The sequence below is a fragment of the Balaenoptera ricei genome, chromosome 2, assembly GCF_028023285.1.
Source record: "Balaenoptera ricei isolate mBalRic1 chromosome 2, mBalRic1.hap2, whole genome shotgun sequence".
In the NCBI taxonomy this organism is placed as follows: Eukaryota; Metazoa; Chordata; class Mammalia; order Artiodactyla; family Balaenopteridae; genus Balaenoptera; species Balaenoptera ricei.
In genome coordinates this window covers 7,297,823-7,316,162 of record NC_082640.1, presented here as the reverse complement: position 1 = coordinate 7,316,162, position 18,340 = coordinate 7,297,823, and the positions used below count along the sequence as shown (strand labels likewise).

Sequence of the window (18,340 nt, the reverse complement as noted above, 5' to 3'; positions counted from 1 at the left end):
GCTAAGTTAGACTGGAAAGGGAAAGGAAAGGGGGTGGGGAGGGAGGAAGCTCACTGGGTCAGAAGCAACCTAAGGTTTCGGTCTTGGTTCTCGACAAGGGTAAATCAACAGATTCAGACCGCTGACCTTGAAAGTGTTCTTCAGCTGACTTACAATTGCCCATGACTTCCCAGCGACTCCATTCGTAACCATTGAAAGTCTCCATTGGCTGGAGTAGCCACAGCAGACATCTGGTGGAGTTTTCTGAACCGCTGTCGTAGAACTCAAGATAGCCTTTATTCTCCTCTCTCCGGGGCTCAAGATCTCCTACATTGGTGCCTGTAAACACGTGGTTTCCTCAATCCACCTCCCCATCCCCCATTTATCTTGATTTCCACGGTGCCAGGGATTCGGCAGAGGCTCGGTGATGGGGGAACTGGGTCAGAATTTTGAGTCCCTTAGGCAAGCCAAAAACAGAAAAGTGAGGGGCTCAGACTGCCAGGCACTGAAAGGTAGAAATTGGGTTAGAAGAGAGCGGCGTCAGGTGAGACCGCCAAGCGCCGGAGTCTAACCGCGGTACACTGCTCCCCAGGCCGCTCAACAGAGAGAGCAGGCGGCCGGTTACCGGGCAACCTGAAGTATCGCGAGACACACAAAGCGCCTGCGCACTGCAGCTGGAGGGCCTTATCCGGAGCCTCCGACCCGCTCCTAAACTCAGGGTTTTTAGAGAAACCTTCCGTCACTCTGTCGCGACGTCCTGGGCCGACTTTCCCGTTTGGAAGTGGCCCGATGCAGAAGAATGAAACGTGTTCTCTGAGCCGTTCCTCCTCCCCTTTCCCCGCCCCACCGCATCGGAAGGCGGGGCCCGGGAAGGCGTGGGCTCTGCGCACGCTCAGCGTGGCCCACGTGGAACCGGCGCAGGGACGACCGTGAGTGGGGGTCTGCGCTGGGGTCTGAGATCCCGAGGGGCCGCTGGTGGGGATCGAGCCTGGGACTGAGCCGGGTGCGCGCAAGGTCTCCCAGGCTCCCCGTCCCTGGGGCCGCCCCCGCCCGTACCGGCGTGTTTTCCTGCGTCCCGGCCTTGGCTCACGCTCCGCTCTCTGCCTGGAGTTGAGCGTCTGTCGGGTACGAGAAATAGGTAAAGCCCCACCCTGGCCCTTCTGTACTCCGCGGTCTAGAAGTGGAGGCGGACCAGAAAATGACTCCAGTCGCGTGTGTTAAGTAGTGAAGTAGGTAGGCACTCGATAGAGAGGCGGCAGACCATAGGAAGAGAGTAACTCGGGGGTCGGCTACCAGATCCAGAAACCCGGAGTCCTCCCTGAGTCCTTCTTCTGCTTTACCCCGAGTTCATCACTTAGTCGGGCGGATTGCACCTCTTAACTGTTCCAAGTAGCATTCCTTTTCGCCCATCCCCTCTGCGGCGACTCTAGCTAAGGCCACCGTCATTTCTTACCAGGACTACTCTGGAGCCTCTTTGCTGCTTCCAGTCGTGGCAAAGGACTCCTCCTGGCCCGAGTCCCCAAAGATCTTTCTATGACGCCTTTCCAGCCACGCCACTCCTCTGCTTTGAACGTTGCAACCGCTTCCCACTGTACGGTTTGCAAGTGTATTCACCATCTGGTCCTTCTTCGCCTTTCCCAGTATCTCTCCGCTCTCTCTAGCATCTCTGCCCCGGCGACACTGACATCATTTCCTTTAATGCAGTTCCCTGGGATGCTCTTCCGAATAGGTACTCCCTTTGGTGGGTATTCTTCACGTGTGGGTTAAAAGGTCACTTCCTCCGGGAGGCCCTTCCTGACCCCTTCAACTGAGTCAGGCCTCTGCTCAGGATCCTGTAGGTCCCTGACCTTAATGTGCATCACATGTTGTGTTTTACTTGCGGGTAAGTCTCCCACATAGATTCTAAGCCCAATGAGTTCAGTGGCTGTTTTTGCTTTAATTCATAATCTTTCTGGCTTGGTGCATTGTGGATAATCCACAAATACTTGTTCAAGTAAGAAAGGTGGTGGTAGGGCTGAGGGTGGGAGTAGTTCCCCAGGCAGAGGGAATGTGCGTAAAGCCATGGAGGGGAGGAACTGGTGACCTCATTAAACGTATGTGGTTCCGTGGTGGGGTGTAAGGAGGAAGGCTGATGGTGACAGGGGGGCCCTTGGATGTCACTCCAGTGAGTGTGCACTTGATCTCATGGGCAGCAGAGGCCTCCAAAGGCACCTCAGCAAGGCCTTCCCAATTTTCGCCTCCAAAGCTGTTACTTGTTCCACTTTGGTTTTGGATTATATCCCATGAGACTCTACTTACCTGAACCACTTGGCTCTTGTCTCCCTCGCCTAGATTCTGAAGACAGGAGGAGCTAATGCCCAGAGCAGCACGTAACTGTAAGTACCTACTCCCTGTTTGAATGCTGAGGCACATGAACTGCAGTGTGTGGTCTGGCAGAGCTCCGATAGATGCTCATATTTGCTCCTTGGTCGTTTATTTCCCTTTTCCTGACCATCTTCAACCTGGTGCCAGCCTCTGCCAGTCACTTCCTTGGATTTGGACGAGCTGCCTCCTGCTTCGCACGGGGATGACGGGGATGGGGAGGGCTGCACCGGAAGGAAGCAGCTCAGGGGGCAGACGCCGAGTCTCCAGCAGTGGGCAACGCTGACATGAACGAGGTCTGAGCTCACACCCCAGGGAGCTGAGTTTTGGTTTTCCGTGAGAAGGTGACGTAGGAGGAACGTCTGAGGCCGGCAGAGGTCAGGAGACCCTGTCTCAGGCCTGTCCACTGCAGAAAGGCCCCCTGTCCTACACCAATGGTGCCCAATCCCGGTTCTGTATCACATTAGGCTGGGCAGCCTTTTGACAAGTACAGGTGCCCTGCTGTATTCCCCAGGATTCCGATTCAGCAGACCTGGGGTACGGACCAACCATCTCTATCTTTTTTAAAGTCACAGATTATCTTTTAGGTGCAGCCAGGATTGAAAGAGCATAAAATTTGGATTTGGGAAACCAGTTGTGACTCTGGCACGGTACTTAACCTGAGTCTGTTTCCTCCTCCACACACAGGGCCATCACACAGGAATCGGGTGGGAACCAGATAATTCTTGGAGAAAGTGCCTTACGACACACTCCACGGGACACCTGCTCCTTAGCGTGGGCAGCCGGGCTCATGGGAGGGTGTTTAATTGGAAGAGATTTCATTTTTCATCCTGCCAGTGGCGCTTGGGGGAGCGGGGAGCAGGTGTCCGTGGGATGAATGACCTGGAGTGAGAAAATCTGGTGGTTACCTGAAAACAGGAACAGTTCCAAAACCAGACTTCTCCAGAGCTGGCTTGTTTAACTTCCTCCAATTCTGCAACTTGGGTCCCTGTGGTTCCCGGCTGAGCCCAGGAAGGAAACTGAGGGAAGAAAGAGGGATATGCAGTTGCCTCTGGGCAGGACAAACAGGACATGTCCTCAGAACAGTGGTGTATAACATTTCCCCAGCAAGGATCCCTGTTAACTGTTTTGCCTTAATGGATTAATATCTTTAAATTTCATTACGATATTTCCCTAGATTTCATCCCATTGTCAGCCAGAGGAACGGCCCGCTTGGACTTATCAGGGGAAGGGGGAATCTGTGTATCCGTGTTTTAGGAAAGACAGACAAGAAACTTAGGGTCCAGGGAGGGAAGGAGACTTACAAAAGGGCACAAAATTAAAGTATCATTTGGATTTTTAGTCACGTGCATACATTATGGTCCCAGTTCTTAAAAAAAAAAATCACAGCTGGTTAATTATGAACGGCAGAGGCTTCCAGGGCCCTTAGAGACTGTGTGCTGAGGCAGGCAGACTCGGGGACTTACAGAGGTGGTGGTGGGAACTCGTTCACGGCTGAAACCCGGTGCCCATGACTCAAGAGTTGAAGGTGCTCAGTGAATATTTGCTGAATGAATGGATGGAAGCCTAAGTAGAGGGCAATACAGAAAATGGTAACAAATCTATCAGACTAATACCAGAGGTCCTGAAGAGGATAAATAATTATGAACAAGTAGCAACATGGAACATTTTAAATAAAGGAAATAGAAATTCAGTATGATCGCAGTAATGCAAAACATTCATAAATTGCATGTATATGAATGAAGACCAAGTCACAGGAAAAAATGGGGAAAACTTCAAAGAGAAGTTAGATGTATGGTCACATATATATATGTACGTGTATATATGTCCTATATAAGTAGGCTTGCTTTAGCCTTTCCAAAATCAGAAAGAGCACAGCCAAGAAATCCTTAAGGCGTGCCTGTCTAGTTAACACGTGTTTTCCTTTGTCGTTTTGCTCCTCTGTGAAGGGTCTTCAGAATGGCCGCAGCCCCCCAGGCACCAGGGAGGGGCTCTGTGCGGAAGACGAGACCTTTACCTGTGAAGACGTCATTGAACAACCCGTACACCATCCGCTGGGGTGCCCTGGACGGGGAGGATATGCACTTCATACTACAGACCCTGGAGGACAGGATTAAATCTCTCGGGCTTCAGAAGACTGAGGACAGGAAGAGAAAGAAAAAGCAGCCCGCTTTGAAAACACAAAGCGGAGACACGTGCAGCCTGGATGTGGACACCGGTGAGGATCTGAAGGAGGAAAAGCCGGAAGGTGGACCCCAGGCATCCGGGTGGACCCCTGCCGACGTCAGAAGGCAGCTTGCCATCGGCATCAACGAGGTCACCAGAGCCTTGGAGAGGAACGAGCTGCTCTTGGTCCTGGCATGCAAGTCGGCCAAGCCGGCCATCGTCACCGCGCACCTGGTGCCGCTGAGCGCCAGCAGAGGTGTCCCTGCCTGCCAGGTGCCCCGGCTCAGCGAGAGGCTCGCACCCGCCATGGGCTTGACGTGCGTCCTGGCCTTGGGGTTCAAAAGAAACACCGCTGCCTTTGCAGAGGAAGTGAGGGCCATCATCCCCAGAGTCCCCCGTCTGGACGTGCCGTGGCTCCGAGGCACACTTGAAGACCCCGGGGAGAACCCGGAGATGGAATCTTTGGAAAGCCAAGACAAAGAGATTTTGGACACTTCCTTCGAAGACCTCTCTAAACCCAAGAGAAAGCTCGCTGAGGGTCAGCAGGCTGCAGTGTTACAACCCCTGAAAATAAAGAAACTGATTCCAAACCCCAATAAGATAAGGAAACCACCCAAAAGTAAAAAAACGGCTTCAAAGTAATCTTGTATAAACCTGTCACTTCATACAGTTGTAAAACGACACCTTGTAGAGAAGCCTTGAAATGAATAAAATGACTTTTACATATATTCTTGGGACACTGTTTAGTATCATTCCTTTCAAATGTGTAAGATTCTCTGTAGCATACAGATACGCTGAAGCTTAGGACACTAAGTGCACAGAATATTCAGCAGTATGAGTATCAAAAGTTTATTGAAACTAATGTCCATGCTTGTATAAATTCACTATTTAAAAGGCTGGCACAATGCTTGTGAGCAGGAACATCTATCCTGCAACGCTGGACATCTTTCTATCCAAACTTGGCAAACAGGCCACACAAACACGGTTCTAGTTGGCGGGGGAGATGAAACTGGATGGCAGGTGCACCAGCAGTTGTAAAGGAAAGATAGTAAATGCCAAGCAATACATTGTCCTCAGAAAAAATACATTATTATTTTTTACTGTCAGTTTGCCTTTCTTTGTAGGCAGGCCTAAGCGTGGGCTTGGGAGAAAGGCTAAACATTTATCAAAATTGCCAGATAAGGTATTCTGACTAGTTAGAATTCACCCCTTTACACGGTTAACTTACTTCCTTGGGACTTTAGCATGTATCCAAAGTATGATGGTAATTAGGTGAAATAAAGCAGGAAGAGAATAAAAAAATAAGCGGAGGAGCTTGGGTGCTCAGAGGTGGGTCTGCCATGACAGGGGTCACTCGTGTTAGTGTATGGCGCAGAGTCAATGCTCTATGTTAGAGTATCTGCTCTTTACAGCATGTGTTTGGTAAAGGTGCTTTCTGTAATTTACGGGGAAGGTACTGGCTTGCCAAAGTTTATTTTCAGCCTAAATTCTGGTTGATCTGTGGATTATGCCACCTCCATTTAAATTTACTGAATGCCATCTTGACCAAAAAAAGGCGGGGTGTGTGGGCAAGGATACGTCATGGACCAGAGCATTTCCATTACTGACAAAGGACACGGGGTGGTGTGGGCTTTTTGAATCTGTAAGACACTGTATATTGCATTGAAATTTAGTTCTAACGGCTACTTTATAAACACAAGCAGCTGTACTGATTTTCTACTTTAAAATGCTCATTGGTAACATGCGTAAATTATAAAGAGGCATTATAAGGCGGCAAATGTGCTAATAATTTATAAATTACTGTATTTAAAAATTACTGAGTAAAAGAACATGAACTCTCTTAACTGCAATTCTGTAAGTGAAGAGAGGAACAATGCCACAGTTTTGTCATGAGGTGAGCCCGTGACACAATTTCTGAGGGACAATCCTGCAATTATTCGAAAACTTACTTCATGTAAGACTGTGCCATAAAAATGAGCGGAACGTAATTCCCAACTGGAGCCTCGACTCTGGATTATGTTAAAAATCTTGCTTACTTAATTCTGGTGTTTCAGTGAATTGGTTCACTTTTGCTTCTGCAGGCATCCTCCTCACGTTAGGAAAAAAAAGGTAACGCAGTTGGGTTTGAATCATCCTATAGGAGAAGTCTTCCCTTGCATCTTTGAGAAGGAACACAGTGCTGTCCTAAATTAAGGACTTCGGAGCCCACGCATGCCCCCTAGTGGAGGTCCCAGGGTGCCACAGCTGTGGGGTGGCCTTCAGGATGACGGGGAAGCTGCGGAAAGAGGCTTTCTGATTTTCAGAGGAAATCAGGGGCAATAGAACTTTTTCCCTAAAGGGCCAAGTTTAGGCCTTTGGATCCATAGTCTCTGTCGGAACAACTCAACTCTGCCTGCCACGTACAGGCAACACATGAATGAATGAGGCTTTGTTCCCATAAAACTTTATTTATGGATGCTGAAATCTGAATTTCCTGTAATTTTTATGTGTCACAAAACATTATTTTTTTTTTCTCCTCAACCATTCAAAAATGTAAACACCATTCTTAGCTCGTGGGCTGTACAAAAACAGGTGATGTGCTGAGTTTAGCTTATGGGCCACAGTGTGCTAACTCCTGCCTGGCTTTTATAAGGTATGATTGTGTCCTTTGACTACTTATAACATGAAGGAAGGGCATCCTGTTGTCGAAGGTAATTAGGTTTTTCTGGACTGAACGGCCTAGGCACTGGTACATAAAGGCAGGAAGAAGTATCTGCTTTGTGGTATTTGAGTCGAGGCCATTTTAGGTGGCCTTGTCCAGCATCTTCTTCCCCTTGGGCTATTGGTGATATATACATTATCTATGTACACCGAGAAACTTGGTTTTTCAAATCCTAGATAAAAACACCATCAGTAACAAAACCACAAGACTTATTTACAAATAAGACATCTTCCTAGAGCACGACAGCTTTCATGATAAATTAGAGTCAGGATAAAGGAATATGTGCAATTCTGCATAAGTAATAAAAAACATTCAAATTATTAGTGTCCTGATGGCACTAATAAACTCCACTGGGCATGTCTTCTGACTTGAGGGCTTTGATTTTTCTTTTCCTCACGTATCCTGGCTGTTGCTGAGAAGAAAAGAGTCTCTGCAGGAGCAGAACAGTCTAGTTTGTCAGGGGTGTGTGCTCTTCAGAGAACACACTTAATGCTTGCCCCAAACCTTGCTTTGGAACCAATCCACAAACCTGTTGAAGATCAAAGTACCCATTTGTGTGTTTATTGATTTGGCAACTTTGCTTCTAGAGAAATAGTCAACCAGTACATTTTTTTTTTTTTTAATTTCTGTAGCTCTAGGCCTATCTTTTTTTTTTAAATTAATTTATTTATTTTTATATTTATATTTGGCTGTGTTGGGTCTTCGTTTCTGTGCGAGGGCTTTCTCCAGTTGTGGCGAGTGGGGGCCACTCTTCCTCGCGGTGCGCGGGCCTCTCACTATCACGGCCTCTCTTGTTGCGGAGCACAGGCTCCAGACGCGCAGGCTCAGTAGTTGTGGCTCATGGGCCTAGTTGCTCCGCGGCATGTGGGATCTTCCCAGACCGGGCTCGAACCCGTGTCCCCTGCATTGGCAGGCAGATCTCAACCACTGCGCCACCAGGGAAGCCCCCAACCAGCACATTTTTATCTCACTCTTCACTTTAACACCCACCACTCATCGCTGCGTTACAGAAATGCTGGTTCCATGGATGTTCCCGATGAGATCACGTGCAGTGACATAAGTAAGCCCTTTCCAAATGGCTCCCTCATTCTGCTACATGGACCCACAGACCCCCACTTAATAAACAGAAAGGCAGCAGTTTATCTCCACACAATGGCAAAGATTTTCTTACACGATTCTGTGATTCTGTTCAATCCATAGAAAAGCGGTCCATTTTTCTAGAGAGGGACAAGTACCTTCTCTTCATTGAGAGACAGTCAGAAGGTTGAAAATTAGAGGAATGTGCTCTTTGTATCCTCCTTCCATCCCTCCTACAAATGGGTCAACAGTGGAAAAAAAAGGATGAATGTTAACATTCTAGCTAGAAATGTGTTCTATTGGTCACCAGTGGATGTTTTTCCATCTTTTCTGTTACTGACACTTCGATGTCACTTAGGTTGTGCTTTTATTCTTTGGAATGGTAGTTCCAGGAATCATTAACTAGGATATTAACAAATGATGACATCAGAGTTCTAGAAATAGAAATATCCATCTACTGTAATACGAGTCCAACCTAAAGGGAGGGAAGAAATGGAATAGCAAAAACAAGTGAGCAAGAAAAATTATAATGTAGTACAATAGATCTATATTTTTAAAAAGCTACTAAAGAAAAAACCTCTCAACAATCCGAAGAGAAGCAAATATGGGATTTTCTAGGTAAATTTATCAAGTTTACAAAGGTTTATCAACTTCACTTACCTTTTCGGACTCTGTCCCTGGACACCTCCAGTTGTACAAGTAATACTGTAAATTGCCATCGCCTATGCCAAACTTGAGTTTTTCCAAGAATGTCTTATTTTCCATCAAATCTAGCGCATTGAATACATCAAATCCTTTCTGTCAATGTAAAAAAAAATTTTTTTAATTTTAAAGTTTCAAAGGATTAGAGTGTTGTATATTATGTATTTCAGTATAACATTTCATTCCCCTACGAATAGCTTGAATTGATAATGCATTTATAATAAGGTTTAATGTCTGCAATATATAGTATGGGTTAGGAATTCAGTTCAAAACTGTCTTATTAAACTAGCAAGCAGTGAATCTGATGGAGTCAGCAAGATTATCCAGAAATGCTGAATCGAAAAGTGCAGTCTGATGGCTGACAAAAAATAATCTATTAAAATTTCAGGAAATATTTTGTCCCTGTTTTTGAAGCAAACAGTTGCCTAGATGGCTCTATCACCAGAACTGTTAGTTACTGGCCTTTCTACGTTCTGACTTACCTGAACCTACGCCAAGAAATCAAAGCTGTAAAGACTTTAAATCGTGTATCTGTCTTGGGCTGATAATGGGAAATAAATTTAGTAACATTTCAATAGTAAAAACAGAATTTAAAAAAAAGGTTAGATAATACTATGCAAAATGTGATATAGATGAAGCACCTACATTTCTATTTCTCAGGGGTTTTACCTTAAATAACTTATTACTGGCCTTTTTGGGAAGGTAGCTGAAAATGAGCTACAAGATCAAAGAAGCAAAGGAGAATGCTGATTTGGGGATCCACTTATAATAGATTAAAAAATATGTTTCCAATGATCAAATACTAAGAAGACTACAAGGAAGACACTTTTGATGTGTTGCTCCCAATTTCTCATGAACAATATTTATCTTCTCACTCAGCAATTACATCAAAATGTCCCCATCAGCTGATTTCAATTTCTTTTTAAAGGAAAATGTTTATTTGTAGCAAGAATTTAACAATTATCCTAACTACCACACTGAGGAAATAGAAAAATAATACAAATATAATAAGGAACATTTTGAATTTAATTCTTTTCATTTTAAATCCTTTTAATAATAATAATTCTAATAGTTAAATTTCTTTAATTTTAAAATTCAGAGACTATTTATTTGAATCAAAAAACCTACTGTTGCCAATTATTCATTGCAACACACTCATATTTTCCCCATACAGACAGACCTTGTTTTATTGAGTTTCACAGATTCTGTGTTTTTTACAAATGGAAGGTCTATGGCAACCTTGCATTGAGCAAGTCTATCAGAGTCATTTTTCCAATAGCATTTGCTCACTTCTTGTCTCTGTGTTCCATTTTGGTAATTCTTGTAATATTTCAGACTTTTTCATTATTATATTTGTTATGGTGATCTGTGATCTCTGATATGACTACAACTCGCTGAAGGCTCAGATGATGGTTAGCATTTTTTTTAGCAATAAAGTATTTTAAATTAAGGTCTGTATATTGTTTAAATATGCTAGTACACACTTAACAGACAACACTATAGTGTAAAGATAAATTTTATATGCACTGGGAACCAAAAAACTCGTGTGGCTCACTTGATTGTGACACTTGCTTTACTGCAGTGATCTGGAACCATCTGGAACCAAACCCACAATATCTCCAAGGTATGCCTGTATCATGGGATCACGTTATTTTTCTTATATTCCTTACATTATGAATTTCGTGTATCTTTATATAAGGGTTACAAGTTTCTAATTTGTACAAAATGTCTTTTTGGTTAAGTTACAACAGAATTAATGATGAAAATAGCCACTAAAGTTAAAAAAAAAACCTCTTATCAAAATTCTTCCTTTGACTGTCAACAGTAAGAAGTATCTCAAACAAACCCCCCCACCGTGTGGAAGAAAATACGAGGTGTTTGATATACTCCGATATACATATTTGGAGACACAGACGGGACGGCAAGGAGTGAGTCGCGTACCAGCTTGGCGATGATAAGCGCGTCGTTCATGAGGTCCAGCAGTGGCGTCTCTGTGTGGATATTGTAGAAGGAGTAGGCGGCTTTGAGGCTCTTGTGAGCGGGGTGATGCATGACTGTGGAGGGGAGCGTGTAGAAGCTCAGGAAGTCAGTTAGTTTACCACTGGAGTTCTAAAGAACAAAGGCAACGTCAGGTAAACATCTCCTTGAACAAGTTTCACCCAGGCATCTCAGCTCACGTCTTGATCTCTGACTTGCTCCACAGCTTTCCGTTAGAATGAAAAGCAACAGCTCATGCTCCGCTCTGCAAGTCTGATGTGGAGCCCCTTACCATATGCTGGGCAGAGGCCAAGGAAGAGCGTGGAGCTGTGCCTCAGCCTAAGTGCTTGTCAGCGACTGGCATCAAGTTCTTAAGAAGTAGAATGTTCTAAAAGGAACGCTCTCTGGTTGACTAATGAGTCTCTCTAGACTTATGGGACAGTGATAAAAGTAAATTCATTGTTTTTGCAGGAATAAGAGCACCAAGGATTAGAAGGCTACCTTTTCCAACTAAAGGATACTGTATAATAATCTTCTTGGCACAAGGCAGGAATTGTATCAGCTTAAAGTGAAGTTGGATAGGATTTGGAAGCTGTTTTTTTAGAAGCTTGTAAAAAGGCATTGGTACTGCACCAAAATATATGTGTGTGAATAACTGAGAAAATCTGAAGCTATCAAAAATCAAAAGGAATGCAAAAGATGGTGTTTGTTTTGTCATCACTGGTACACTTTCAATACAAGAAATTAGCCAATATTGTTTGCATTATTTCTATTAACCTGCAGTGACCTATGCAAGTCTGCATATAATTCAAACCATGATATATTTGAAGTATACAGCTGCGGAGGCTAGACCACATATGCCATTGCTAATATTTGTTTTAGCAGAAAATTCCAGAGGATGTATTATCTGGTTTTTGAGTGCTTCTGATTCATTAAACCTTTTTTTCAGACATTATGAAATTAAAGATGTTAAGCAAAAGTGAGAGATGACTTAAAGACCTAAATTTTCAGCTTTATTAAGGATTTTCAACTTGAAAAACACAACAGCAGAAATTAGAGGGAAAAAAAAAATCACTGGATGGGCTCAATAGTAGAGTGGAGATGACAGAGGACAGAATCACTGAACTTGAATTTACCCAATCTGAAACAACAGAGAGAAAACAGACTGAAAAAGAAAAAAAAGAATTAAGCCTCAGGGATCTGTGGGGCAGTAACAAAAGATTCACCATTCATATCATTGGAGTCCCAGAGGGAAAGAAGAAAATGTGGGGCTGAAAGAGACAATGGCTGAAAACTTCCCAAATTTGGCAAAACGGACATAGTAGATTCAAGAAGCCAAGTGAACTCTAACAGGATAAACCCAAAGAAATCCACACCAAGACACATCATAATGAAATTTCCAAAAACTAAAGACAGAGAGAGATCTTGAAAGTAGACACAGAGAAACAACACATTACCTATGGGGAAATACTGATTCAAATGACAGGAGACTGCTCACCTGAAACCACAGAGGCCAGAAGCAAGTGGCACAAGAGCTGAAAGAAAAGAACCGTCCACCATGAATTCTGTACCTGGCGAAACTTCCTTCAGGAAAGAAGGGGAAATAAGGACATTCTCAGACAAATGAAAACTAAAAGAATTTGTTGCTAGCAGACATACCTTTAAGACTGGCCAAAGTACATTCTTCAAATAGAAAGGAAATCATAAAAGAAAGCATCATGGAGCATCAGAAAGGAAGGAAGGAAGAAGGAACAGAAATCTGGGTACATACTTTGAACTATGCTTCTTCTCATGAGTTTTATAAATGACTCGATGATTGAAACAAAAATTATGACACCATCTGATACTCAAGACAGTGATATTTAAACAATGAGACTGTACAGCAGAAACTAACACAACATTGTAAAGCAATTATACTCTAATACAGATGTGAAAAAAAAAAACGATGAAAAAGTAAAGAGAAGTAAAGTCACTTGAAGTGGTACAACATGGATACCAGAAGACTGTGATAAGTCACATCTGTATATTGTAATACCCAGAGCAACCATCATGAGACCTACACAAATATACTCAAATGCACTATAAATAAATCAAGACATCCAAACATGTTCAAGGAACAGGAAGGCAAGGAAACAGAAATAGAGGGACAGAAACCAGAAGAAACAAACAGAAAACATGTATCATAATATAGAAGACCTAAGCTCTAACATATCAATAATCATCAAATGTAAATGGTCAAGAAACACCAATCAAAAGAAATTCTGGCAGAGTGGATAAGGAAACATGGCCGAAATATATATTGTTTACAAGAAATTCACTTCAAATTCAATGACATAGATGGGTTGAAAGTAAAAGGACTAAAACAGATATACCATGCAAACATGAATTTTAAAAAAGTAGGAGTGGCTATACACATATACCTCAGAGATACTGTGGGTTTGGTTCCAGACCCCTCAATAAAGCGAATATTGCAGTAAAGTGAGTCACACGAATTTTTTTGTTTTCCCAGTTTATATGAAACTTTTGTTCACACTATACTGTAGTCTGTTAAGTATGCAATAGCATTATGCCTAGAAAACAATGTACATACCTTAATTTAAAAATACTTTATTGCTAAAAAATGCTAACCGTCATTTGAACTTTCAGCGAGTAGAAGTAGTAACATCAAAGATCACCATAACAAATCTAACCATAATGAAAAAGTTTGAAATATTGCAAGAATTACCAAAATGTGACACAGAGAAACAAAGTGAGCAAACGCTGTTGGAAAAAATAGCACCAACAGACTTGCTGGACACAGGGTTACCACAAACTTTCGATTTGTAAAAAAAGCAGTATCTGCTTAGTACAATAAAGCACTGTGCAATAAAACGAGGTCTGCCTGTATTAATATACAAGGAAGTAGACTTCAGAGCAAAGAGAACTACTGAAGACAAAGAGGGGTATTACATGATGATAAAATGATCAATCCACTAGAAACTCATGCAGGTCCAACATGTATAAGTACCAAACAAGACCCTCCAGAGACATCAAGAAAAACTGACAGAACTGAAGGGGAAAAAGACAAATCCAGAGTTATAGTTGGGGACTTCACACCCCTCTCATTAACTGACAGAACTACCAGAATTAAATAAGGGCTATGACTACAGATTCTGTAGCCATTAAAAGGGAATACTATGAACAACTTTATTCTTACAAATTTGACAATTTAGAAGAAGTAAACCAATTCTTCTAAACTGTATTAAAACTCAAACAAGATGAACAGTCCTATAATCATAAAAGAAAGTGAATTCATTATTTCAACACAAAAGAATTCTCTAAGGTCAGATGGTTTCAACTGGAGAATTCTAGCAAACATTTAAGGAATTAACACCAATTCTATATAATTTCTTCTAGAAAACAGAAGAGGAGGTCATACTTCCCAACTCATCTTATGAGGCCAGTAGTATCCTGATACCAAAACCAAACAAAGACAGTACAAAAACAGAAACTGCAGACCAATATCTCTCATGAACTCAGCAAATACTCAACAAAATATCAGCACTCCAAATCCAATAATGTATAAGTTATATACCATAACCAAGTGGATAATTTTTCTAGGTATGCAAGGGTGGTCAAACATTTGAAAATCCATAAATGAACAGACTGAAGAAGAAAAATCATGATTGTATGAATTGAAGCAGAAAAAGCACTGGACAAAATCCAACACCCATTTATAATAAGAACTCTAAAGAAGGTGGGAATTTTCTCAAATCAATAAGGAGCTTCCATGAAAAACCTACAGCTAACATCATGGAATAAGATTCACGGGGTAAGACTGAATGCTTTTCCCCTAATATCAGGAAAAAGGCAAGGATGTTGATCTTCACCACCCTTATTCAATAAAGTACTGGAATATCTAGCCCCTGCAATAAGGCAAGAGAAAGGAAGAAAAGGCATACATATGGGAAGGGAAGAAATAAAACTGACCCTATTTGTAGATGACACAATTGTCTATGTGGAAATCCCAAGAAATCTCCAAGTAAATTCCTGGAACTAATAAGTGATTTCAGCAAGCCTGCAGGATACAAGAGCAACAAAGAAAAACCAATTACATTTCTACATACTAAAAATGAACATGTGGAAACCAAAATTAAAAACACAATACCATTTATAATCACTCTAAGGAAATGAAGTATTTAGGTAAACACTTTTAAAAAAAATATACAGGATCTGGATGCTGAAAATTACCGAATGCTGATAAAATAAGTTTTAGAAGACCTAAATAAATGGAGACATACCATGTTCATGGATTGGAAGACTTGTTAATTCTCCCTAAATTAATCTACAGAGTTAACATAATTCTTATCAAAATCCCAGCAAGGTCTTTTGTAGATAAAGACAAGCTTATTCTAAAATGTATATGCAAAGGCAAAGGAACTAGATTAGCTAAAATAATCTTGATAAAGAAGAATAAAGTGGGAGGAATCACTCTACCTGGTATCAAGGCTTACTATACAGCTACAGTAATTAAGACAATGTGGTATTGGTGGGGAAATAGACACAGAGATCAATGGAACAGAATAGAGAACCCAGAAATGGACCACAATACAAAGTATCAGTATTCAGGCTATAGAAAACTTTTACAGGGAATTCCCTGGTGGTCCAGTGTTTAGGACTTGGCGCTCTCACTTCCAGGGGCCCAGGTTCTATCCCTGGTCGGGGAACTAAGATCCTGCAAGCTGCACAGCGTGGCCAAAAAACCAAAACAACAACAACAACAACAAAAAAACTTTTACAAATCAAGAAGACAAGGGTTGCGTGAAGTGGTTGAATTATGCCATCTTGAACAAAGGCAGTTCAGTTCCAACCAGTTTTGCAAAAGCAAAACAATATTAAACTTTGGGACACATCCCTCTCAGATGAGATCATCCAAACTGGGCTTTTCAAAACTAAGAAAAGCAATTAATCACACAGACAACAACAGAGCAGATCAGAACCCTGATTCCCCATGATTAAGTAGCAAAAGTTGTGCTCTTCTGCCAGGAATGGAAGCTGTAAGAACAACTGGTTCTGAAAGGGTGAGCAGGAAGCTGGTTCAGAAGCAGTGAGTCATGCGGGCAGGAAGGGAATGGACACTCTATGATCCTTCTGGAAAATGGACTCAGTTGCACAGTGTTCTCATACTTCTCTGTACTATCTTATCACCTTCTCTTTACCTCCACTACAAAAGTGTCAATGATGTGCTCTTGGGGGAGGAACCAGTGGGCTACTTCCTCTTCATCCATCACCGGGGCTAGATGAAACTGCTTCAGGTAACTGTTGGTTAGTTCTTGAACAGCTTTGATATCTCTTGGTTCCATTGGCCTCAAGCCTGAAGTTTTTGTAACCTGTTGGAGTGAAAACAAAACCAGTTGGGAGGGGCTTCCATGGTGGCGCAGTGGTTAAGAATCCGCCTGCCAATGCAGGGGACACGGGTTCGAGCCCTGGTCCAGGAATATCCCACATGCCGCAGAGCAACTAAGCCCGTACGCCACAACTACTGAGCCTGTGCTCTAGAGCCTGCAAGACACAACTACTGAGCCTGTGCGCCTCAACTGCTGAAGCCCACGTGCCTACAGCCTGTGCTCCGCAACAAGAGAAGCCACTGCAATGAGAAGCCCGCGCACAGCAATGAAGAGTAGTCCTTGCTCGCCGCAACTAGAGAAAGCCCACTTGCAGCAATGAAGACCCAACACAGCCAATAAAATAAAATAAATAAATTTATTTAAAAAAAAAAACAGTTGGGAGGTTTAAATAAGAGGAGTAAACAAACTTGGCGCCAAAGCATGATCCCCAGACCAGCAATATTAGCATCCCATGGGAGCTTGTCAGAACTGCAGAATCTTGGGCCTGCTGCAGACCTACCAAGTCAGGATGTGCAGTTTCACAAGATCCCCTGGTGATTCATATACACATAAAGCTTGAGAACCACTAGTTTAGAATATAAGCTACACGACATGTTCTGTCCTATCTTTGTGTACCAGGTCTTTGGTCAGTATTGCCCAGGACCCAGACAAAACCAACGAGAACACTACAAGTTCATCTATACCCCCATGCCAAGAACTTTAACAGCCTACACGATAGGGCAGAACAATCTCAGCATGTGTTCTGGAGGATCACGCTTTTAAGACTGCCACATCTGACATTTTGAAAACACAGTTGAAAATGGCTGAGAAACTTTTTGTCCAATAGCCCGTGAAAAAAATGTAGCTCTTCTGTTCTCGTGAGCAATAAAAATGAAAGAAAAGTAAAAATCATATCGGTCAGTATGGGAAGGGAAGCATTTTAATTGCCAAGAATGAATGTCTGGTTGCCAAGTAGTGGCCCTGGTTTCTCATGCCATCTTTTGATTAAAAGGTGATCAGAATAGGCATCTGAATCCATCATTCCAGAACATCAAAGTTTTTATATTAGGCCATGGGAATAACAAACCCTCAAGGTCAGGACAAGTCCCCATCTGGATTTGTTCAAGTGCTTATCCTTAAAAGAGCTCCAGACAGCAACTATAGGAAGTGTACAGACACCAGGACACTTGACAACAGAAGTGAGAAAGGTCACTACATTTGCTCGTTTGTACAAAGAAAAAACTTAATACTTACAAATACAACTGCATTTTTCCAGTTAACTCGATATTTTTTTTCTTGAAGAAACATTGGATAAATTTCAAGTGACAAATAACTTGTATATAAATAGTGCTATTCTACCTTTTCTGTCCTAAATTACCACTAAGTACTTCTAGATTTCCTTTTAATTGAAGTATAGTTGATTTATAATGTGCCAATCTCTGTTGTACAGCAAAGTGACTCAGTTATACACACATATACATTCTTTTTTTATATTCTTTTCCATTATGGTTTATCACAGGATATTGAATATAGTTCCCTGTGCTATACATTAGGACCTTGTTGTTTATCTAAGTACTTTAAAATTAAAAACTGCCTTTAAAAATTAGATCATCACAATTCCTGCATGCCCCCAGACGAGTGGTAGGGGAGAAGCCCAAGGTGGAAAATGGGTTTTCATCTTGAGTGTCGGCTCTGATGGATGTTAGTAGTTGTGCTGAGGTTTCTAAGGTTCTGTGACAAGAACCGCTGACTGATTACTGCTTCACTTTGGGAGGAGACGGGCTTTGTGTTTACAGACCCAGCAGTCCTTAGCTGAGTATTCACTATGTGCCACTCAGTTATGATTCATGGAATCTACAAAGATGCAGTAATGCAGCTAAAATAGTTTAATATTCTAAACTGACAGAATTTAAGTCCTTGACATTTAATAGAGAACTCATACTTTTAGTATTTCTGTGGATCTCAAAGCCAAAGGACCCGAAATCTCCAGGTCCCGGGTCCTACCCAAGGC

General features: G+C 42.4%; 2 protein-coding genes across 8 annotated transcripts in view; one reads left to right on the top strand and one right to left on the bottom strand.

Moving 5' to 3' along the window:
• Nucleotides 1–641: 641 nt before the first annotated feature.
• RPP38 (ribonuclease P/MRP subunit p38) lies at nucleotides 642–5,232 on the top strand. 5 transcript variants are annotated; one of them, XM_059910230.1, is made up of 3 exons: nucleotides 642–908; nucleotides 2,311–2,354; nucleotides 4,290–5,232. In XM_059910230.1, exon 3 carries the CDS (start codon nucleotides 4,300–4,302, stop codon nucleotides 5,146–5,148), a length of 849 nt encoding a protein of 282 aa, XP_059766213.1. In that variant the 5' UTR covers nucleotides 642–908; nucleotides 2,311–2,354; nucleotides 4,290–4,299; the 3' UTR covers nucleotides 5,149–5,232. The 5 variants fall into 5 exon arrangements, with proteins under 5 accessions (XP_059766213.1, XP_059766222.1, XP_059766204.1 ...); XM_059910239.1 differs by having other exon boundaries at nucleotides 642–1,104; XM_059910221.1 differs by having other exon boundaries at nucleotides 642–1,117.
• A 142-nt stretch (nucleotides 5,233–5,374) lies between these two features.
• NMT2 (N-myristoyltransferase 2) overlaps nucleotides 5,375–18,340 on the bottom strand; it is a 57,208-nt gene continuing 44,242 nt past the window's right edge. For 2 of the 3 annotated variants that reach the window (XM_059910175.1, XM_059910183.1), the window contains exons 9-12: nucleotides 16,162–16,332; nucleotides 10,928–11,095; nucleotides 8,945–9,082; nucleotides 5,375–8,759 (exon numbers count right to left, since the gene is read on the bottom strand). In XM_059910175.1, the coding sequence (XP_059766158.1) occupies nucleotides 8,739–8,759; nucleotides 8,945–9,082; nucleotides 10,928–11,095; nucleotides 16,162–16,332 (498 nt within the window). In that variant the 3' untranslated portion in view covers nucleotides 5,375–8,738. Of the gene's footprint in view, nucleotides 8,760–8,944; nucleotides 9,083–10,927; nucleotides 11,096–16,161; nucleotides 16,333–18,340 lie in introns of those variants that run through there. The other variant, XM_059910189.1, reaches the window with a different exon arrangement.

Bases quoted from the DNA above. Each gene is read 5' to 3' on its own strand.
- RPP38 (XM_059910230.1), top strand. From the start codon at position 4,300: ATGGCCGCAGCCCCCCAGGCACCAGGGAGGGGCTCTGTGCGGAAGACG.